This window comes from Brassica napus, chromosome C7 (genome assembly GCF_020379485.1).
Source record: "Brassica napus cultivar Da-Ae chromosome C7, Da-Ae, whole genome shotgun sequence".
Taxonomy (NCBI): Eukaryota; Viridiplantae; Streptophyta; class Magnoliopsida; order Brassicales; family Brassicaceae; genus Brassica; species Brassica napus.
In genome coordinates this window covers 49,410,058-49,434,842 of record NC_063450.1, presented here as the reverse complement: position 1 = coordinate 49,434,842, position 24,785 = coordinate 49,410,058, and the positions used below count along the sequence as shown (strand labels likewise).

General features: G+C 35.3%; 2 protein-coding genes across 2 annotated transcripts; one reads left to right on the top strand and one right to left on the bottom strand.

The window, feature by feature from the left end:
- Positions 1-5,448: 5,448 nt before the first annotated feature.
- On the top strand, positions 5,449-13,871 carry LOC106438453 (putative disease resistance protein At4g11170). Its single transcript, XM_048763073.1, has 4 exons — positions 5,449-6,031; positions 10,978-12,082; positions 12,153-12,452; positions 12,536-13,871. Exons 1-4 carry the CDS (start codon positions 5,553-5,555, stop codon positions 13,742-13,744), a joined length of 3,093 nt encoding a protein of 1,030 aa, XP_048619030.1. The 5' UTR covers positions 5,449-5,552; the 3' UTR covers positions 13,745-13,871.
- LOC125590091 lies at positions 13,607-15,128 on the bottom strand. Its single transcript, XM_048763074.1, has one exon. The coding sequence runs from the start codon at positions 14,857-14,859 to the stop codon at positions 13,846-13,848; it is 1,014 nt and encodes a 337-aa protein (XP_048619031.1). The 5' UTR covers positions 14,860-15,128; the 3' UTR covers positions 13,607-13,845.
- Between the last annotated feature and the right edge of the window lie 9,657 nt (positions 15,129-24,785).

Sequence of the window (24,785 nt, the reverse complement as noted above, 5' to 3'; positions counted from 1 at the left end):
ATACCACGACCATCAATGTTATGTTATCAAACTTTTATAAATATAACCAATTTTTAAGCACGATTATAAACTCAGTTTAAAAAAAAACACAATTAAAAACTACTCGTATCGATCCGATAAAAGAACGACATGTATTGAATTGTAAGACCACCTCCATCGGTTAAGACCTCTAATGGATACTTAAAATTAAATTAATGTATAATGTAGTGATTTGAAAAGTTAAGTACCTCTATTAATCTAATTAATTTTTTCATCCTCCATCGGTAGAACCTCATTGGGGTACTTAAAAATATATATATATTTTTTAAGTTGAATAATTTGAAAGAAAATGATACATAAAATTTTTATTATAATGACATAAAAGCATATTAAAATACAAACCGTAAACGAGAAAAACAGATTAGTTGAAATCTTGATTTGATCCAAATTTTTGCCATATATTCTCAACCAAATCCGCTTTCAATCGTTGATGTATTGTTCTATCACGAACTTGATTCCGAATGTTCATCATATTGCCGAGATTTGAAGGCATATCTGTAGAAAACGAAAAATCCGCTTCTGAACTTCGGTTTGAATCCGAATTTTCGAAAACTGAAACATCAAACTGAGTGTACCCATCTCGTTCGTCTTCTACGATCATATTATGTAGAATGATACATGCTCTCATTATCTTTCCAATTTTTATTTTATCCCACAAAAGAGCTGAATTTTTGACTATGGCAAATCGAGCTTGCAAGACCCCAAAAGCTCGCTCGACATCTTTACGTACAGCTTCTTGATGTGTAGCGAATAAAGATGCTTTTGGACCTTGCGAAAGTGGAATAGATTGGACAAAAGTAGCCCATTTTGGATAAATACCATCTGTGGGATAGTAAGCCAATCGGTACTCGTGTCCGTTGACAGTGTAGTTAACTTTCGGAGCTCGACCTTGTAATATATCATCAAAAACTGGTGATCGTTCAAGAAAATTGATATCGTTTAATGTACCTGGAGGTCCGAAAAAACGCGTGACATATCCAGAGGTCTGGTGAAGCTACAGCCTCTAGAACAATTGTTAGCTTTCCTGATCCACGTGTATATTGTCATTTCCATGCGGTCGGACAATTCTTCCACTCCCAATGCATACAATCAATGCTTCCTATCATCCCGGGAAATCTGCGTAGCTCTCCAATATCGAGTAGTCGTTGAAGATCTTCTGGAGTGGATCTTCTTAGATACTCATCTCCAAATAAATTTATGATTCCTTGAACAAAATGTTCTAAGCATAAAAGCGCGGTAGTCTCACCAAGTCGGATGTATTCGTCGACCGCATCAGCTGGGCAACCATATGCCATCATACGAATTGCTGCCGTTGCCTTTTGTAACGGAGAGAGACCGAACCTTCCAGTAGCATCTCTTCTCTGTTGAAAGTATGGGATTTCAGCGGAGAGTCGATCAACGATACGCATGAACAACGACTTGTTCATTCTAAAACGGAGTCGAAACATGTGAGAAGGATATGTTGCATCTTCACTAAAATAGTCGTTCCATAATTGTATGTGCCCTTGTTCTCGTTGTCTTTCAATGTAAGCTCGTTTCTTTTTTGATCTTGATGCTTCTTGACGATTTTCAGCTCGAGTGAGGAGATTATCGAATTGTTGATCGAAAATTTGATCAAACTTTTCATCCATAAAGTCGTCAAAATTATTAGAAGAAGAAGCATCCATTTAGAAATGTAAATTTGAATTTAGAAATGCCAAAGAAATTTTGAAATGGTAAGACAACGGGAGACTTGGATTTGCGAAATTAAAATGGTAAGAGAACGAAAGTTGTTGTTGTTGTTAAATGGTAAGACAAACATAATTTAGAAATGCCATATAATTTTTTGAAATTAAAAGAGAAATGGTATGTTTGAAAGAATGAGACACTTGTTCTTAGAAACAAACAGAAATGATATGTTTGAAAGAATGAGACACTTGTTTTTACAAACCCAAACGGGAGACTTGGATAAGAGAAATGATATGTTTGCCACTGGTTTTTACGACACACACTTATAGAAAACAATTTATTAAAAAATAGAGACAGCTAGTTGTTTATGTCTTGGCTTATTGTGTCACAAGTTGTCTTCGGTCTTGGCTCCTTCTGTCACAAGAAGTTGTTAAGTCTTGGCTTTATTCTCCACCTGCAATAGACACAACCAAAACGTGGTGAGTCCCAACTAACAAAGCCACTAAAAAACAAGTCTCAATTTATGAAAAACAGAGACATAACAAGCAGAACCATAAACATCCATTAACCATAAATCATACAGAGACATTAAAGCATACAGACTCGACTCGAACATCCAAACATCCAAATGCAATTAAGTTAAAGACTTAAGACAGAAACAACATACAGACTTGCAACTTAAGACTCAAGCTAACAAATCAGTAATAAACTTATTTTTAATTGCATTTCGAGTTCACTTAATGGCTCAGACTTGGCAACTAGGCTCTCAAGCAATTGCCAAGTCTGAAACTAAAACAACCACGCAAACAACTCACTTCAAAACTAAATACCATTTGATTCCCAACCACTTACTAACAACCATCAAAGCTAACCATCATCAAAGCTAACAACCATTTACTAATCATCAAAGCTAACCATTTACTAACAACCATCAAAGCTAACAACCATTTAATTCCCGGTTTCCATTTACTAACAACCACCTATATCTAACAACCATTAAAAGTTTTGAAGTAATTTACCTCTTCTCAACTGTGAAATGAAAGACAGAAGCTTTGATGTGATTCTTCAGATACCTTTCTTCCAAGCACATCCTCAACCCTCGCACAACCAACAAACCAAGTTTAATTAAAACCTTGTTCTCTGTAATGAGATGAACGAAAACAACAACACAAAACTAAAAAAGCTTCGTCTGATCATGTGAACCAAAGAGCCTTAACCAATTTTATTAAGACAAAAGAAGTCAGAACTTAAGCATATCGATTCCACAGACAATTAATCCCACCATCGCTAATTAATACAAAACAGAGGAAATATTAAGCATATCAGATCCAGAAACAATCATTTAATCTATTCAACAGTCGAACAAAACTCTACTAGTAATCTAATAGATTTCACCGTCCTCAATATTATGAAACAATCATAAAAATCTCAAAATTAATTTTACAAAAGACAAGGGATGAGAGATAAACCAAAATCGAGACAGCAGTAACATAAAGATCAAATCAAATGGATGATTTCTTACCGATAAGGAGATCGAGACGAGATTCCATACAAGGTTCGAGACAGAGACGATGAGGTTCGAAAGAGAGACGACGAGGTTCGGGACAGAGACGAGACTCGAGAGAGAGACGACGAGATTTGATTCAGAGATGCCGAGCTTCGAGAGAGACGCCGAGATTTTCGAGAGAGAGACGAGCTTGCTTCGAGAGAGAGACGACGAGGCTCGACAGAGAGACGACGAGGCTCGGGACAGAGACGACGAGGCTCGGGACAGAGACGACGAGGCTCCAGACAGACGATGAGGTTCGCTTCAGAGTCGCCGAGATTCGAGAGAGAGAAGACGGAGAAGTCAAGATTTTCGAGAGAGAGACGAGCTTGCTTCGAGAGAGAGACGACGAGGCTCGACAGAGATACGACGAGGCTCGACAGAGAGACGACGAGGCTCGGGACAGAGACGCAAGGCTCCAGACAGACGACGAGGTTCGCTTCAAAGTCGCTGAGATTCGAGAGAGAGGACGGAGAAGTCGAGAATGAATCGACTTTTCGCGAGTCGCGACGAAGGAGAGAGAGACAATTGATGGGCGGTCCAATGAGAAGGCGCCACGACAGGGTTCCCTACCAAAACTAAAAAGCCCAATTTTAGGAGCGGTACTGACTTAATTTGGACTTTTTGATTTATTTTTTATTCTGTTTTGTTAAGCATCTTGGGTTTAATCACCCCAATGGAACTGCTCTAAGCGTCTATAACATAACTTGAATAACCAAATTTTTTTTACCTTACCTCATCGATCTCAATCTGCATTTTATGTTTATATTTTGAAGTCAGTCATGTCCAACTCTGCATTCACAATCCAGAAATAATTGTACCTAAACTTATATAGGTAAGAATTGATCTACTTTCTTCTTCTATAGCTACATTGAAACATGCAAATTAAAGTATTATCAAGTTGTTCTTGTCTTTTTATGCCGACCTATGACATCTTTAATGCGTCAATGACGTCCCTGTGCGACCTTGTTGGTCCTCCTATATATTCGTATTGTTTTTTTTTTTGTAATCATTGATTTCTCTAGTCATCTTCTTTTTGAACTAAGGCTTAATTTCTCAAATTGTCTTGAAAAGGGCTCATGCAATAATCTGAAAATGCAAAAATTCAAGTATATAGCCAAAAACTTCCCTTAAAGAGTATCTCAATACACTGGATTCGTAATCTGACTGGCTTAGTTTCACGTCGAAGATTTTAGGATTAGAAAACGATTGAATAAGATGGTTTAGCTGATAATTCATTTGTAATTATGCGTCCCTCGACTCTTCTATCATTTCTTAAAATTTGAATGAAACAAAAAAGACACAGCGACATCAGACATGCCTATAATAATATTTTGAAAATGACCACCTTATCGCTTTATTTATGTGGACAAATAAAATTGATTTTTGTGTATTTTGGTGTAGTTTCCCAGTGCAAAATTTCATTAACTCGACCCATTCAATAATGCTCCGTGAACTCAAAACCTTACGACGGATACAACTAGATTATTACTTTATAAAATAAAATGACTCTGATATTATTCTATTAGTTTGACAACAAATGAATAGAATGGAACTATCACTACCTTCATTTTATGAAAATAAACAAAATTTAAAGAGAAATATTTCACAAATTTTTTGATGAAAGAATGAAATAAACTTATTATATTTTGTCTATATTTCCTATGTTCTTTGTTCTATCAATTTTCTCTTGTGTTTACCATCTATATCTAACACACATTCATATTTCATCAAGCCATCAACAGCTTAGCTGAATCGACAATTTGATTACATAGCACAAACAAATATCAATCAAGAGACGATAAAGTAAAATGCGTAGAACTTTAACGAACGACACAATTTGACGTGCGATCGTGTAGAAGCTAGACAAAATTTGATTGATTTTTTTTTTTAGTGGAAAACATATCATATAATATGGGATGAATGCTAATAGTATTTCAGTTTAAATAGGCTTCTTTATTAAAAGGCCTCTATTTCTTTGTGATTCATTATAGGCCCAATTTATTAGTTTAACAATAACAGCATCATTATTACAAATTTACAAGTCCTTGTGCTTAAAGTCCTTAATATATATATATATATATATATATGCGTATATAATTATGGATTAAAGATTTTACAGAAATCCAAACCGAAAGTTTTTTAATTTGTATACATATATGTGTATTAAAGACTCAAACACAAAGACTTGTAATAATGATGCCTTATAATGGATTTAAACTTGGTGATGGCTGACTTTTCCAACAGGGTGCCTGATTAAAATAACAAGTATTGGGAAACAAATGATATTTTTTTATTCATGGAGTCTTCGTCTTCGTCTTCGTCTCCGTCTCGGAACTGGAGATTCAACGTCTTCCCGAGCTTCTGCGGTGAAGATCTTCGCAAAAGCTTTCTAAGTCATTTCCTCAAGGAGATGCAAAGGAAAGGAATCACCACTTTCATCGATCATGAGATCAAGAGGAGCAAAGCTATTGGCCCTGAGCTCGTGGCAGCGATCAGAGGATCAAGGATCGCAGTCATTTTGCTCTCGAAGAACTATGCATCTTCGACGTGGTGTTTGAACGAATTGCTCGAAATCATGAGCTGTAAAGAAGAGCGGGGCCAAACAGTGATGCCTGTTTTCTACGACGTCGATCCATCTGACGTCAGAAAGCAGGCCGGCGATTTTGGAAACATCTTTGAAAAAACTTGCGTGGGGAAGTCGGAAGAAGTGAGGCAGAGATGGTCACGGGTTCTGACGGACGTCGCGAATCTAGCCGGAGTGGATTCTCGCCTCTGGTTAGTCATTCTTTAAAAAGTTAATAGGAGTTTACCGGCAAAAACTAGTAATTGTTTAACTCAAACCACAACATATAATATTAGTTTTGTTCTAAATGGCGGCTTTTCCAACTTTAGGAATTTAAAATTCTTTAGAAATGAGTAGGTTAATATAACCTTAGAGCAAGATCAACCCATATACACATCTTAATCATTATTTAACTAATTAAAAGTAATTAAGAAACACACTTAAGAGACATTATGTTTTTTGACCTCCAATGGTTGTATCTTATTTAGAGATTCTTAATTTATAAAATATTAATTATTAGTTTTTAGATAAAATTTTATTTATTAATTAAAACATTATTGAACAGTAACATTTTAAACATATAACATTAAAAAATATAAAAACAAGGATTACTAAAACAAACGAGAAAAAAAAATCAAGCTCAGTTGTTATCTTCATCACGTCCAAATTTACGCCATATATGTTCAACCAAATCAGCTTTCAGTTGTTGATGCATCTGTCTATCACGAATTCTAGTCCGAGCACTCATCATATTTACGATATTTGAAGGCATATCGGTAGAATATGTGAGATCGACATGTGAACTTCCGTTGTCTTCAGCTTCTTGGAACTCTGAACCGTCAAACAAAGTGTATCCATCTCGTTCGTCTTCTACTATCATATTATGGAGTATGATACAAGCTCTCATAATCTTCCCAATTTTGACTTTATCCCAAAAAAGTGCCGGATTTTTAACAATGGCAAAACGGGCTTGCAGGACTCCAAAAGCACGCTCGACATCTTTTCGGACAGCTTCTTGACATTGAGCAAATAAAACCGCTTTTGGGCCTTGTGGTAATGGAATTGATTGGATAAAAGTTGCCCATTTCGGATAGATACCATCAGTTAGATAGTAAGCCAAATGATACTCTCTTCCGTTGACAGAGTATGTGACTTGCGGAGCTTGACCATTTATTATGTCATCAAAAACAGGTGAGCGATCAAGAACATTGATATCATTTAAGGTACCTGGAGGTCCAAAAAATGCATGCCATATCCAGAGATCATATGAAGCAACCGCCTCTAAAACAATTGTTGGTTTACCCGAACCCCGAGTAAATTGCCCTTTCCAAGCGGTGGGACAATTCTTCCACTCCCAATGCATACAATCGATGCTTCCTACCATCCCGGAAAATCCACGATATTCACCAATATCAAGTAAACGTTGAAGATCAGCAGGTGTTGGTCTTCTCAGGTACTCTTCACCGAATAAAGAAATTATTCCGTCCACAAAATGTTCCAAACACGACCGAGCTGTAGTTGCACCGATGCGGAGGTATTCGTCGACCGCATCAGCCGCATTCCCATATGCCAAGATACGAATGGCTGCTGTACACTTCTGAAGTGGAGAGAGACTAACCCTTCCGAGAGCATCTTTTTTTGGTTGAAAAAATTGAACTTCATTAGAGAGTCGCTGAACAATATGCATGAATAAATGTTTGTTCATTCAAAATCGTCGTCGGAATAGATTTGGAGGATATGTTGGAGTGTCGCTGAAATAATCATTCCATAAACGTAAATCGCCTTCTTCGCGATTTCTTTCGAAGTAAGCTCGTTGTTTCCTTTGTTTTTTCTCTTTTTCTTGATCACCATAGGCATTGGAGAATTTGTCGAAAGCTTGATCAAAATATTGATCAAATGCTTGATCAAAATATTGATCAAAAGCATCATCCATTGATCCATCAAATGTGTTATGAGAAGACGATGCCATTTTTTATTTTTATTTTTGGCTTGATCTTCTTTGAATGGTGAGGTGAGAAGGAGATAATATGTTTGGCGTATTGATCAAATATTTTGATTGGTGAGAAGGAGAGATTGAGATGGAGAGATTACGGTGAGAAGGAGAGAATGAGATTGGGTAATATGTTGAATGGTGAGAAGGAGAGAACCGTGAGATGGAGAGAATGAGATTTGCTACTAGAGTTTTTGTGATATTTCAAATGTGAGAAGTCGAGAATGTGATTGTGTGATTCTTCATAATCGAACAACAACACTTTAAATAGATAAGTAGATCATCCGTGAACCAAATATTACAAAGACTAGAGTCCAAATTTTACAAACACTACAGTCAATCCGTGAACACAATTGATTGCTCCACTAGACTCCAAATATTACAAACACTACGGATCAACTAAAACGTGACACTACACCCACTAGACTCCGATACTAGAAAAACTAGACTCCAAACTCTGATTGCTCCACTCGACAGTAGACTCAGTGAGACTTGACCCCGTGACACAATGCTCCACTCCGTGACACTTGACTCCACCTGAAAGCAAGTACAAGCCAGAGACAATCATCACACAAAGACAAGAAGTTTAAAACTAAGCCAATAAACAAGTTTAACACTACCAAGCAGTTAACAAGTTTAAAACTACCAAGCAGTTAACAAGTTTTAAAAGAAGCCAAGAAACAAGAAACTACCAAGTTTAAAACAAGAAACTACCAAGTTTAAGAAACACTTACACTAAGTAAACATTAGGTCACTGATGAGCTTCTTCTTGAGGGCTTCCTCATACTCAGCTAGCGGTTCTGTCTTTGCAATAAGAGACTCAAGTATCTTCATCTTCGACAACCTTTCCTTCACTTCCAAATCCTTCTGTTTAATGTCCCACATACTTTGAAACCCATTCGTGAGAGCCTCCTCAGCCACAGTCGCCTTCCTACGGGCCTTTGATGCTTTAACACCAGCGGGACGCTTGCTTTCAGATGGTTGAGAGGCTGATGAGACTTCAGCGTCTTCACACTTCCTTTTCTTAGAGCTTCCCTCGTTTCTGGCACTTGCAACTTCGCACCACTTCTGGTCGTTTCGCAGTTCCTTCCAAGCATGCTCCAAAGTGAATTTCTTCTTAAGGTTGTTGTGGTAAATCTCATGAGCTCTCTTCAGGACATCATTCTCATTGCAGCCACTGGTTTTCTCCCTAGTTGCAGCTTCGTACGCGCCACAGAATTTGCAGACCAAGTCGTTGATCTTGTGCCAACGCTGCTTACAGTTATTAGGTGTTCTCTCCTCGCCCCCAGCTGCCTTCGGACTCGCGTTGAAATAGGATGCAACTCTTTTCCAGAAGGTGCCTGCTTTTTGCTCGTTCGAAACCACTGGATCTTTGCTGGTGTTGAGCCACGAGCTGATCAGCAGAATATCATCAGTAGGAGTCCACGTCTTCCGTTCCCGACGCTCACCTACATCATCCCTGTGAAGAGAAGGAAGTTGAGATGAAGACAAAGTTGAGATATCTTCATAGTTAGCAAAAGAAATACTTTGTTGACTAAGTAGATCAACAAAGTTTCCTGTATGCATAAATGGATTGGAATCCATCTCCAAAACACGCTCAAGAAAGATAGAGGACAAGGAAATAATGAGGAAGTGAGAGGAGGAAACACGGTATGAAATGAATTCAAGAAAGAGGATGATGAATAATTTTTATAGATTAGAGAAACTATCAAAGAATTGAACACAACAACCATACCGAGTTGACATCTATCTAACACATTCATCACTACACCATTCATTTCTACCTAACCATTAACTAAAGCTAACCAGACCCATTAACTAAAGCTAACCATAACATTAATTACAGTTGGACCATTAACTAAAGCTACATCAGACCTTTAACTAACGCTAACCAGGACACAACAGAGTAATTGCAAAGAACAAAAGCACCGCAAAGAACAGAAGCACCACAAACGGAAAGAACAAAAGCAAAGAACAAAAGCTACATCTATTCAGACCAGAAGCTACATCAGACCATTAACTAAAGCTACAAAAGAGTAATTGCTAACCTGTATTGCAATGAGCTTTGTTCCAAAGACTTGGTTAATTCCCTACAACATTCGGATTACAAACACAAAGAACAAAAGCAAATTAATCCATTCATCTGACGAAACAAAGACAGAAAGAACAAAATTAATCAAGACACGTTTTAATAAGACACACCACAAACAAATCAAAATCTTCAAAATCGAACAACAAGAATCAGAAGCTTTACCTTTCCATTGGAGGAGATCCACCGAGATAGTTCTCCGTCGCCGTCGTGCTTGACAGCCACCGGGATACAGAATTGACAAGACCAAACATATAAAAATACATGCAAAATTGATCAGAACAAAAACATGCCTAATCTAAATACATGCATAATTAAACAACACAACACTCGCTTTACCTTCGAGGAGAGACACCGTGAGGGAGTTTCGTCGCCGTCGAGGGAAGACACACCGAGAAAGAGAGAGAGAAACCAGAGATCCACCGATGGAAAGAGAAGTCGCCATCGAAAGAGAGAAACAAGAGAAAGAGTCGACAGAGACACCGAAAAAGATGTAGCCGCCGAGAGACACCGAAAGAAATAGAAACCGAGATCCACCAAGAGAGAGAGAGAAACCAGACAGCCGCCGACGAGAGGAGAAGTTGCCGTCGGCGTAGAGAATCGCCGTCTCGAGAGAGAATCGACAGAAGGAGAGAAGAGAGAACGAGAGAAGAAAGACGGAGAGGAGAGAGGCGAGACCGCTTCAACTTATCCTCTGGCCAATCATGCTTTGACAGGTGTCCATCTGTATACGCTTCTTCTAACTCCTAATTAAGAGGCGTATATTGCCTTAATCTATTTTTCTCATTTAATTTTAATCCCAATTTACTTAAGATACACCAATAAGAGACACGGTTAAACCTGCTCTTAGTTCTCATTCGGATTTTCTATATTTGTTCGAGTTAATAATACTTCGAGTTCGAATCATAGTATTGTTAATAATATTTTGGGTTCGGATAGATTTGATAACTCTATCTAAGATCTATTTTGGATCCGAATTTATTTGGGGTTCAGTTAATAATTTTAGGGTTCAGGTATTAAAAGCCTCAAGTTTATGTATTATATGTGAATGAGCGGTTGTTTTTTATCTTTCACCGTAGGAACAATGAAGCGGATATGATTGAGAAACTTGCGTTGGATATCTCTAGTGCATTAAACGTTACACCTTCAAGGGACTTTGATGATCTAGTTGGAATAGACTCTCATATCGAAAATCTGAAGCCATTGTTATCTGTAGAGTCTAGTGAAGTGAGGATGGTAGGTGTTTGGGGTCCTGCGGGAATCGGGAAGACAACCATTGCAAGAGCTCTATACACTCGACTGTCTCCTACCTTCCGGCATAGTGCATTCATGGAGAACATTAAAGAAACATATAGGAGAATCAACCTTGACGACTACGGTTCAAAGTTGCATATGCAAGAAGAGTGTTTGTCTAAGCTTATCAACCATAAAGACATTAAGATACCTCATTTAGGTGTGGTAAGAGAAAGGTTGAAGGACAAGAGAGTTCTTGTTGTTCTTGATGATGTAGATAAACTGGAGCAACTCATTGCCTTGGCAAAGGAGCCTCGATGGTTTGGTCCTGGAAGTAGGATTGTAGTGACCACACAAGATAGACAGCTTCTGAAAGCACATGGTATCGACCTTGTATACAAGGTGGAACTTCCGTCTAGAACCGAAGCTCTTGAGATCTTCTGTCAATCTGCTTTTGGACAAAAGCATCCTCCTTGTGTCGGTATCAGGGAGCTCGCGCTACAAGTGACTCATCTTGCTGGATATCTTCCTTTGGGTTTAACCGTTTTGGGCTCCTACTTGCGAGGGTTTTCTAAGGAAGAGTGGGAATATGCAATGCCAAGACTTAACACAAGCCTTGATGGTAAAATTGAGAAGACTTTGAGATTCAGCTATGATGCTTTGCATAGTAAAGATAAATCCATATTTCTTCACATTGCTTGTTTGTTTAATGGTAAGAACGTCGAGGTTGTGAAGACGTTGCTTGAGAATAGTAACTTGGACGTTGACCATGGACTTAAAGCCTTAGCTGATAAATCTCTCGTGGATACTCATTGGGGACACATACATATGCACTCTCTGCTACAAAAAATGGGTAGAGAGATCGTCTGTCAACAGTCTGTTCACGAGCCTGGAAAACGTCAGTTCTTGGTTGATGCTGAGGAGATTAGGGATGTACTTGCCTGCAAATCCGTAAGCACTTCTACACTCTTATCTTTACATCTAACGATATAGTCTCTCACTCTGTGGAGTTTTTTTTCAGGGTACAGCAACTGTCTTAGGCATATCATTCGATGCATCGAAAATCAATGGAGAGCTATCCATAAGTAAGAAAGCCTTTAAAGGAATGCATAATCTTCAGTTCTTGGAGATATACGAGACATGGAATGCTAAATCCAGACTAAATCTGCCACAGGGTCTAAACTATTTACCCCACAAACTTAGACTGCTACACTGGGACTCCTTTCCTATGAGATCTTTGCCTTCCAAGTTCTCTGCAGAGTTCCTTGTGGAACTCATAATGACATGTAGCAAGCTTGAGAAACTCTGGGAAGGAATCTTAGTAAGTTCTCCAGAAATATTTTCTTACACAAGTTCTCATAATGTACTGAACTGACACGTGGCCTTATTTATTATCGAGTTCAGCCACTTAGGAGCCTCAGAGTGATGGATTTGAGTTTCTCCGGAAAGCTCAAAGAGATTCCTAATCTCTCAAATGCCACAAACCTTAAGAAATTTTCAGCAGATCGTTGTGAAAGCCTCAGTGCATTCCCACATGTCTCTGACTGCATCGAGGAGCTTGAACTAAGCTCCACGGGAATAGTAGAAGTTCCTCCATGGATCGAGAATCTCTGTAGTCTGCATAAACTCTGTATGCGTTATTGTTCGAAACTGACCAATATCTCTATGAACATTTCAAAGCTCGAGAGACTTGAAGAAGTGGACTTCTCAGACTATGTAGACGGTCTCCCGTTTAATGCAATAGTTAGTTGGGTCTCTGGTGTCAAGAAAAGGCTGACGATAAGGGCTAATAATATTGAAGAAATGTTACCAAAATGTCTACCGAGAAAAGCATATACTACTCCGGTTTCACTGGATTTGAGTGGTAACGAAGATATGAAAACCATTCCAGACTGCATCAAATATTTCTCTCAACTTCATAAGCTTGACATTGGAGAGTGCAGAAAGCTTACATCACTTCCACAGCTTCCAGAATCGCTTTCAGAGCTAAATGCACAAGAGTGTGAGTCTCTTGAGAGAATACATGGTTCGTTTCACAATCCAGACATCTGTCTCAATTTTGCAAACTGCTTGAAACTCAACAGAGAAGCAAGAGAGCTCATAAGTGCATCACCTAGCAGATACACAATCTTACCTGGTGAAGAACAGCCTGGAATGTTTAAAGACCAAACTTCAGGAGATTTATTGAAGGTTGTGCATATGATTCAAAGACCCTTTCCTGGATTCTTGAGATATAACTATAAGGCTTGCATTAGGCTTCTTGCTCGGTCAGCTGTCTATGACGATGACTCTGGTGGTATTGCTCGTGTAGCTTGTTGCATAAGGCGCAAATGCGATGGCAGTGTTGTGAGAGATGAGTCGAGAGAGTCTCACATACCTATACTTGCGAAAGATCATCTCTTTGCATTTGGAGGTTCTTTGATCCTAAACGAAGGCAATGAACCTGAAGTAGATGCAACATTCAGCGAGCTTATGTTCGAGTTCAAGGCCAACATTAAAATGGAGATTATAGGATGTCAATTTACAGTTCTTGGGGGCAAAAGGGACTATGATACATATTCTAGATGGAATGAAGAAGTTTCCAGCCAGCAAAATAAAAAGATAAAGCCATGAAACTGAGGAACAAAGATAGGATCCTCAACAAAGAAGATTGTTCTGGTTTTTGAATTTAGTAAGTTTTGGTTACATATTTTTATAAAACTCAAACTTTTATTTTATCCATGAGAACAGTTTTCGAATCCGGATTCAGACTCTGGTAGGGTTCTGGTTACAGTTGCTGATGGCATTTTACTTCCACCAACCCATCTGCTCTCAAACACTTCACCATCATTAGCTTCCCTCTCCATCATCACTTGAATCTTCTTCGTTCTTAAAATCCTTAGCCCCATTGTACATACAAACCCTAAGAGCCATAACACTCCAAACCCTAATACTAGTCCCACCATACACAGCCACCACCAGGTCCGCCACAACGCCACCTTCTTCTTCTTATCCTTCTCTAAATGTTCGATCACCGAGTAGTCTCCATGGCTTGAACCATAACACACGCCCGGGAGAATCATTCTGCTTATACGAGCAGCTTCCTTGTCTTCGTTTTGTGCCTTGAAACTCACGCAACTTACCCTAGACAACATTTTCTCATCCGATAAATCCCTAAACAAGATCTTTACAGGATTCTTCATCTTTAGACTGATCTCTTTGACGTTGTCTTGATCCGACACGTCCAAAACTCTAAACCCTAAGACATAAGTGATTAACCGGTAACCGGGTACGGTATACCAATGGTTAGACCAGTTCCCTAGATTTTGGTACACAATAGCGACTCTCCTTGCAGGAGGTACCGAAACTGACCTTGCCGGAATAAGCACGTTGCTGAATCTGGCCCCGGCGTTCCAAATGCTCTTCCCGGTGAGACGGACTATGGAGACTTCGATTCCTGATAAATTTTTAGGTAAGACAGCTCGGTATAAAGAACCGGTATGATGTTGGTTTGTTAACGTCTTGAGGGCGAAATCCTCAAGGGATTGAGATAAGGAGTGTGGTAACGTGACATTGAGGATTGATGTTGTGGAGTTGACGTGGATGAGAGATGATGGCGATGTAGAAGATAATAAATTTGTGTGTAGCAAGAACACAACACAACAAGTGAGAGATTTGGAGTTCATGTGTTTTCTTTTCGTGTTTCTTTGTTTTGTCTTTTGGAACAAAAAATGTGCAAGGAAAGGCATGTAAATGTAGGGTCATAAGTAAATAATGATGCATGTCTAAATATTATATTTTACCTTGGTTGGTGTGGTCTGTAAATGACTCTCAGATCTTATCAAAAGTAAAACTGAACATTTCATATTATACTTTAGCTTGGTTTTAGTTATATGTAAAGTTTGTTGTTAAAAAAAAAAGAGTTATTTGTCTTAAGAGTTATATATTAACCAAGTTGCTTTGGTCTAGTGGTATAGGAGCTCCAGCTGGAGTGCCCGCCTCTGGGTTCGAGCCTTGGCCACTGCGGAATTTACATGTGGGCTGCAGCACCCGAGACCGAAGACCGTTACACGGTGAGCCACATGGTGACGCCTTGACAGCGTCCATGCTCACTTCGGTCTCTAGTCTGGACCACTTCGGTGGGGACAGGATACTCGGTTAGAAAAAAAAAAAAAAAAAGGGTGCCATATTGAACTTGCAATTTTAGAAACATAATTAATATGAGAAGAAAACAAGTTAGAGTTGCACACTCCTGATTAATTGATATGTAAAATGAAGATTTATATATAATCCTTGTGAAACTCAAGGACTTTGTTGCACCTTACAGTTTTGTAAGTTTAGTTTTGACATTTTAGTGAGATAAAATGATGAAAAAGTAAAGCATGCAAAGAAAAAAAAACATCAAAGTGTTGAGTCTTTTTTACTTTGGGGTTTCGGGAAAACATATTCATGCCGCTGATTGCGCTATTTCTTTTCTTCCCTGAATCATTATCCCTTCTTTTGAAAAATAAGTTGTCAATCAGAATATCCTATAAAGCTTAAAAGATTTCAACATATGTCGGCGGAAGTTATTGACAAAAAGAAAGTATCAATATGTTTTTTTCAGTCAGTGACTGACAAAGCTAATCACATACATTTTCTATGCCACAAAAACCTTAGACAGACCTTGAGCCCCGACAAGTGTTTTGTTTAGCTTCTTATCCTTAATAGCAATATGGGCCAACTCGATAATAATGGGCTTGAACTGGCCCATAACTTGCATTTATTCACGTTGAATGATAAATCAAAACTAACACCGTGAATAGGTGAGATCGATAATGGTACAAATCTTTTAAAAGTAAGTCTTTAATTTGATTAGTATCATTCAAGAAAATAAAAAACGTCTCATGGCTATATCGAATTGTATTTTTCAAATTTACTTCAGATGATATTTTATTGAAGATTATCATTCGTTAAAAGAAACATCTAGCTAGTTGAGTTTCATCAATGATCTTTTGTCGTTTTTTTAAACTGCATTTTAGTTTTTTTTTTTTCTTTTGGGGACAAATATATGCATATTAGTTTATTTTGTTGTTATAGTTGTAGGTTGTTAAGGGTATAAATGTGAATATCCATTGCTAAAAAAGTAGAAATATATACAATACTAAAAGGGGGATATAAATCATGGGGAGAATGTCCACGTAGGATAGGAAAATCAACCAATCAGAGAGTCCGAAGTTACCACGTCATCTCATTTATTTTTAAATCTCCCTATCCTATTCAATTTCTTCAGAGCACTTATTCCACAAAGAGATCGTATGAGATATTGTTTTGATATTCAGATTTGTTTTTTGACTGTTAAGAAGATTGATAACTGTAAAAATGTTTCCTTCGAATATGATATGTCTATAACCGACTCCTCAACATGAGACAAATTTGTTTAAAAAGTAAATAATTTCATTTTTATATTATATTAATAATATATATTATTTACTGATAATAAAAATATAGTTATTCACCTATCACAAGTATCTATGCAAATATGGAAATCAAGTACAACAATCAAAAAACATAATGATTTCCACAAAGAAAATTAAAAAAAAAATATTTATTTTACGTAGTCTTATTTTATATTTTTTAAATATTGTAATACAAGATTATATATTATTTTTTAGAATTGATAAATACATGTAATATCTTATCCGCGCTTAGCGCGTTTAAAAAATCTAGTATGTATTAAAGAGAATAAATACTGAATGATCGTTTATTATATGTTCTTAGGTATTTTATTTTTATTCTGTTCGAAAAGGTATTTTATTTTTATATTTCACCTTGTTTAATAATACTTTCGATGAACAAAGAAAAGGTTCCTGAAAGGTCATATCAAGTGATGGAAAATATTGAGGATTCACTCTTTTGAATAAAATAACAAATGAAATAAAATGAAACAGTAAGAGAGAAGTATCTGCTTGGCCATGAGTTGTGTTTCCTTTTCACCCTAGCAAAAAGGCATTCACGTTCTATACCCAATTTGATATACCTCGTTTTTTAAAAACATTTTTCAAAAAAAAAATTCCAAAACTTTTAAAATATCAATTGGTTACATCGTTTTTTTTTTTTTAAATAAATTGGTGGACTAACCACTATAAAATCGTTTTTTAGATGTTAAAAGTGATATTCTTCAGATATGGTTGCAGCAAAAAAAATACAATGTTTTCTTACCGTGGCATTCTTGATTTCGCAAAGCAAATGCACTTTATTATTCATAAAAAAAAAATCAGAACTAGTAAAGTTGTATATTGATGTGCTCACTGCTAGTCTACTAAAGAAGTTGCTAACGGTGATCACAAAGCTGTAGTTCACGAGGCTATTTTGTGAATGTCCGAGTAGGGTCATAGAAGCTAATAACAAAACCTGTTGACAATATAAAGAATTGGGCGTATCACAATGGAGTTGAAACAAAAATGATATTTTAGGGTATGATTAACCCCGTTTTCTTAGCCGATGGTTCTTAACTCATGATTTGACATTTTTTTGGTTTTTTGTTTTTTTTTTTTAAATTTTTCAGCTAAGATTCAGCTCTTATATCTCTTATTTAAGAAATTTTTTTTAGTTTTTTTAGTTTTTTTTTAGTTTTTTTTAGTTTTTCTTAGTTAAAATATAAAAAAAAATTAAAAACGTCTCTTACCCGAAGTTAATAACCTCAATTAAGAAATTGAGGTTAATCATGGTCTTAGGAAAATTCTATGATATGAACCGCGAGCTTAGTATAGAACCAGCATTGTATCACCAAATAAAATCAAATATTATTATTTTTTTAAATCATAAATAATACTTGGCTAAATTTAACTTCTCAAGACCTTAAAAAAACGTTTCAAGACCAAAAAACCTTGAAGACATCATTGTTATCCCCGTTGAGTGAACGATCGAGTAGAAACTTCAGAAGTCAGTATTATTTTTGCTAAACACCATATACAAGTTAAGAAATCAACATAGATAATGGTATAAACTCCGAAAATAGTATAAAATTTTTAACATTTTTACCACAAATTAAATAAAATCACATAGATAAACTCAATAATATTGATAAAAAACTCAATAAGCATTATACTAATAAGATTAAACTAATTATTTTCATTGAACTATCATGATGTCAGTGTAAAAAAATCATTCTTCAGATAATTGTTTTTACCGTGGCAGCTCCTAATATGATGATTGAGAAGACTACAAGAAGACTGAAGCAAAACCATGGAATCTCTGCGGTTTTGTTTCCCACTTCTGTTTTATATAGCTTTAAGTATACATATATATACATTATATTCGAAAGAGAAAAAAATTTAAGCGATAAAAATTGCAGAAGTTGAATTACCAAGACAGCTGTAGAAGGACAGAGTCATATCATGGGACAGCCCTATTTGTCCAATAAAGGTGTTGAAATCCTTTTGTCACTCTTTTGATTATTTCTCTTCTTGCTGACAAAAAAAAAAAATTATTTCTCTTCTTATATGGCTTTTTTTTATCTTCTTATATGTTACTATGGTTTATTTTCCTTTAAATGAACATAGCATATCTAACGTTACTAACTCTAAAGGGCCAAGTTGTTTATTATCTAACCGGAAAAACCACCGCTTGCAAACGTGAAATAACCATGTTGGTACATCGAAATCTATATGTACCAAATTTTGGTACATACACTTAACAAGGTTTGGTCAGTACGTATAGTAAAAAGTTGTTGTTTGTATCTAAATAAAAGGGCAAAATATATAATAATGTAAGTAACTTTACGATAAGAGATAGTAATAACTTTATATATTGAAACAGAAATCACAACGTTGATTCATGTGTGATTTTAAAAAAAATAGATCTAATGGACTTATTTCTAAAAAGTCATGTTACATGTAATCTCTAATCTTATCATTTAAATTTTGAGCATACCAAAATTTTTTGTTGGACTATCAATAATTGTATTTAAACAATAGATGATCTATTGGATTTATCGATAATATAAATTAAATAGATATAATTTAATGTTGTAATAATATACCTCCATATGTTAATTATTTAAATATTTGTCGGTGTTAACTTTTAAAATTATAAAGATTTTTTTTTAAATAACAAAAATCATATTATCTAACAATGATTAATCTTTACTACCTTAAACCAATGAAAACAAATTTTAAACTATATAGTTTATTTTAAACATTAAACAAAAAACTAAATGTTTAATTATTTACTCGATAATATAAATCTATGAAGGAAAATTTTTAATTTTGTAAGAACTTTCTAAATTTGTGAAATGTTACAATATCTTTGAATATGACAATAAACCAATATTTCACTAATCTTTATATATATAGTTATGATTTTAATAATGAAATAATAATCCGAAAATATATATATAGAAGAAGATACAAATACATGTGAAAATTTGAAACAATCTATTCAATGAAAAAAATACCGTAAACTTATTTTGTTTTAAAATTGATGGACACATATATATCATAATATATACCAATTTAGAATTGAAAACAAAATGTTCAATCCCAAGTTGATGTAACATCTATGTTCTCGCAGTCTCAGGAGGACATGGCGAAGAGAAGGCGTCTTAATGAGGAAGCTCAGTTGGAGGGAGAAGTTCAAGCTCAACTACAAGCTCAAGACGAAGCAAATGATGAAGCACAAGAAGAGGCTGAGATGGAAGCTGGTTTCATGGCTCAGTTAGGAGGAGACGAAGCACACGAGGAGGCTGAAGTTCAAGATGTTTCTTCTACTGCACCACAACCAACTCAAGTGCTCCGTAGAAGCAGTCGCTTGGCTTCATTGTTGTTTGGTTGATCTTGTTTTAAAATGTTTCAAGTCTCGGGTATCATGTCTTTTTGTGTGTTTGAAGGTTTTAAAATGTTTCAACTCTCGGGTATTAGGTTCTTTTTGGATTAAATGTGTGATGTCTTGGATTAAATGTGTGAAGTAGTCTCTATGACTTAACATTCACTGACATTGGGTTGTATGATTTTAAACCTTCCATCTTTATAACATTAAGTCTCCTTTTGGTTGAATATGCATGAAGAAGATATAAGATAAAGAAAGAAACTTCAACTAGAAAGATTCAATACATTACATATGATCCATAACTTCAACTTCTTTGATTCAATGAAATACATTAATAAATTACATATGATAGATAAAGAAAGAAACTTCAACTAGAAAGATTCAATACATTATATCTCAATGGATATTACCTTTGCTCAACAACTTCACAAATTCATTACAAATGCTCTCTTCATCTCCATTACTACAGCCTGGTTTCTCCGGCTTCTGCTTCTCTAACTCCATACGAAGAAAATTGACAGTGGCAGTTAGTTCACTTATCCGTTTTTTCTTCTCACGAATTTCATCTCTTGCTTCAATCAAAGCCCTCTTTGGCCAACCATATACTTCTTCTTTATCAAACCACTCAAAGTAAGAACAATGGTCATTCCCTCCTTCCTAATGACACAACAAAATATGTTACAACCCATCCCATTACTACTAAAACATCCAAGAATCATTTTTTCGATTTTCACCTTGTACAATTTACACCCAAAGAACTTTCGGCCAGGATTCTTGTCTGTCCAAGCCGTGAGAATCTTTGCTGGCAACCGACAAACACACAATTTGCGACCACCATAACCTATGTTCCTACTGTTGCTTGATGACCCTGATTTTAGATCCTTCTATCGAACAACCATTCAACCACTCAAATCTCATATCACAATCGATCAAAAACTAAACATCGAGCATCTGGGTTCTAAGAATCTTACATGTTTAGCTCTGTTCAATGTTGTCGCTTCACTTTAATAACTGCTGATTTTGGCCTCTGGGTTTCTGCTACAAAGAGGATGAGTTTTTCTTCGACAAAAAGGATGAGGAAGAAGCAATTGGGTTGGGTTTTTTTAATTGGGTTGGGTCGGGTTTTCTTTTTAATTGGGTCGGGTCGGGTTTCAATTGACCAAACGGCAAATCACACGCCGTTACCATCTCCGACGTCCACGTGACTGCTTTCGACATATTAAATTAGGATAATGATATTAGTAACATAACAACATATAGTCCATGGATGTTTGCATGCAATCCATATACTTCGTGTAGTTGAGTGTGCATTTTTAAAATTAACATGGTTAGTCATGTAGTGGCCGATACTTCGGGTAGCTGACAATCATTTTTCCAAAAATAAATGAAAACAAAAGTCTGCGTGGTTGCGCGGATCGAGATCTAGTTAATAGTTATAGTTAGAGATCTTTTCAACGATTTCTTATTATACTTGGTATAAAAATATAAAAAATGAAAATGAAAATATATTTTTTTTTACAAAAATAATATATATTTTACAGTAAATTTTCTCCATAAATTTAAGTTTGTCTTCATTTATGTATATTGATTTAATTGACTCTAGGTTATAATATATTTCGTTTAACTATTAACAACATTTTAACTATATAGAGGTCAACTGTTGACATATCTTATTATTTCCATTTTAACTGGTAATATGTTTAGGCTAGAAAAACCTTGTCAGCTGCGAAAATAATACTATCATTTACATTCTACGGCTGCTTTTAACCTCCCCAAACTATTACACCAATTGGCAACAGTATGAACGGTTGGTTTCTAACTACGTTCGTAGATTACCAATCATACTTTATATGTTAAAAGTTAAAACCGAAGAAAAAATCTTAATTTAGTGAAAAACAACAAATCGTACGATAAGAAATGATGGAATAAGAAGAAAAAAAATTATATTTCATTAGATGTGCCGATGGACAGATGAGAAAAAAGTTTGAGAAGACTACTTTTTTATTTTGTTGAAGTTGTGAGTTGTAAACCAAAACTGAAGCCAGCGGACTTAATTATTTTTGCAAGAAATATCCATTGTTGCTTCTTGCTATTATTTAAACTTTTTTTGCCCTCCACCGAGAAACTGATGTGACGATATTCTTATATATGTTTTTTTTTTTGGCAACTCTTATATATTTTTTTAAGAAGTTATAGTTTCATATATATTAGTTACTATAATAATTCAAGATTCATCAATTCGTGTGTTGCGTAGTGGCCATACAGGCCGGGTCAAGTGAATTTGATCAGTGGTCAAGTTTGTCACGTGAATGGAGTTGTTAGTGATGTCTTCTACATGATTACTACGCTGTCGAAAAATTGAGATGTTTCCTTGGAGAATCAAAGCTACTTCATCACTGAACAATCATTTAGTTTAAGGAAAATTTCACAATAAATTATATTCATGCTAAAACCTGCTTAGTCCGAAGCTTAGCTAAAGAAGACATAACTTCGGTTTCAGAAATTTAGGATCAACCAGTGGCGGAGCTAGCCTATATATGATCATGTGGGTCAGTTGACCTATGTGAATTTTTGAATTTTTTTTTGCATTTCATATAATGAATTTTGCTTAGTGACCCTTGTAAAACACTTGTATCATCAATTTGACCCATTTAAAAAACATTTTCTCCCTCAGCCACTGGGAACAACTGCAGAGCTTTTTGTATCTTGCATAATATTCTAGTCTTACGCTAGATTTCTGGAAACGTTGAATCGGCCTTGTGCTATGAGTAATAATTATTGTATTTTTTAAAGATAATTATTTAACTTGCCAACGTTAAATTACCGGAAACCATATTTGATGTCTGACATGATAAGAGATTTTCTTGTTCTCGCAGGATCGTTATACAGTTGGTTTCTTTATTATAATGTCCCCCCAGCAAACGTACCATGATCAGCTAAACTGAAACGATGATAGCTTATTGCGTGTACACAACGTTAAACTATGGGAAACAAACATTAAACAATCTTTAATACGTGACTTTATGCGGAATAATTAAAAGCAAAAGCGTTACCTATATGTGTCTATAAATTCCAACATAACAACATATTTTATGTCACTAGGCATCGAATTTTCAACGAGACAAGTATTTAGATTGATGCTTAACAAAATTGACATGTTTAGCTCCTAGAGGCTAGATCGAATAATAAGGCATTACACCAAACGACATGTAATTGCTATACTTATGTTCGTAACTAGCTAGGCTTCTTTTCAGCAGACTTTTAACCAATAGCAGACAAAGTCATAACCTCTTCAGACTTTGAATATTTGATGATCTGATTCTGTTAATCAAATGTGACACGTTTATTAATCTAAACCGAATTGGTATAGTTCAATGGTTCAGACTGTACTATTTTCCTTGAATCCACATATGAAAAGAAGAGCAGACTTTGGGGCGGATCATCACAAAAGAGAAGATCAGAAATGGAGGAGAAGAAAAAATCTGAGTGTCCTTCCTAAATTTTGTTAATCATAATCTTTTACTTTGGAACTATCAAATTTTGATATCTTGAATATTTCACTCTGAGTCTGTATGTATTCAAAATAAATGACCAAACAATTTTTTCCTTTCTCTAGCCTATTATATAAGAAGTTTTACAAGTTTTTTCTCGCAACTATCCATATTCGTTATATCAAGTTATGATCAGACCAGAAGTTTCTCCGATGAACACTTCCGCCTGACTGTGTCTGGATTATATGAAAAATAATATGTCTTTGATTATATCCTCTATAGCAGTTTTATTTGTTTCATATGTTTCATTTTTAAAGTTTTAATGCAAAATTATATTTAGTTAATATAATGTGTTAATTAATATTTATTTTGGTAAAAATATTTAAATATCAAATAATAATTATTTTGTACAAGATAATATTTTTACATTTTTGGTCTTATATAGACAAAATTATAAATATTAGATCAAGAAAATATAAAAATAACGACATCGTATGGTAAGCAAAATTTTGTACTGATAATTTATTTTAATATTGTTAATTTATCAACATTTATTAAAAGTCCTTATATCTTCATCTGCGATTTAATTTACAACGTTTTTTCTCTTTCTACTATTGCATATTTGATGTGTGAGATTCATAATCATAGTCCTACGTCCACCGTGAAGAAGAATGCCTCATTTGCACGTCAGCTTTTTCCGGTAGACCTAATCGCTTGGATCTTTACTTCTTCAGCGTCTGCATTTTAAACACTTTCCAGAAGAATTGGCTACCTTTTTTTTACTGAGGAACACAATGACTAGCTACAAAAAAAAGGAACACAAACATAAGAAGAAACAATGACAAAATAGAAAAGTAAATAATAAGGAACTTTTTGATTTCTTTCTTTGATTACTTGGTTAAAAGCTCTAACGTTTTTTATTTTATTATTATGATCTTTTTGATGTTTAGGCATAACAGGAAGGGGCAAACAATGTGTTTTAATAAGTCACTTTAAGTTTCTTTCTAAAAAAGTCTCATTGATTGACAATGGAAAAACCAAGAAAATATGAATGAAGAAACTGCAGTAAAGGGAGGAAAACGAAGAAAAAATCTACAATAGGTATTTGATAAAAAAAAAAACTCTACAAGAGGTATAATAAACATAAGAAAAAAAAAACATTAACGGATAGTGTTAGACAAAAAAATATCATTCTAAAGACAAAATAAAAATTGTGTTATAATTTACAATTATTGCATGCTCGTTCAAACAAAAAGGAGAAGAAAAAAATGAAGTGAAGTGTGCGACAGAAAACTCAGACCGATACACGTAGACATCAATGTAATTTCGTATTAATAATTGCGAATAAAATTTGATAAAAAAAAGCCGTCAATACA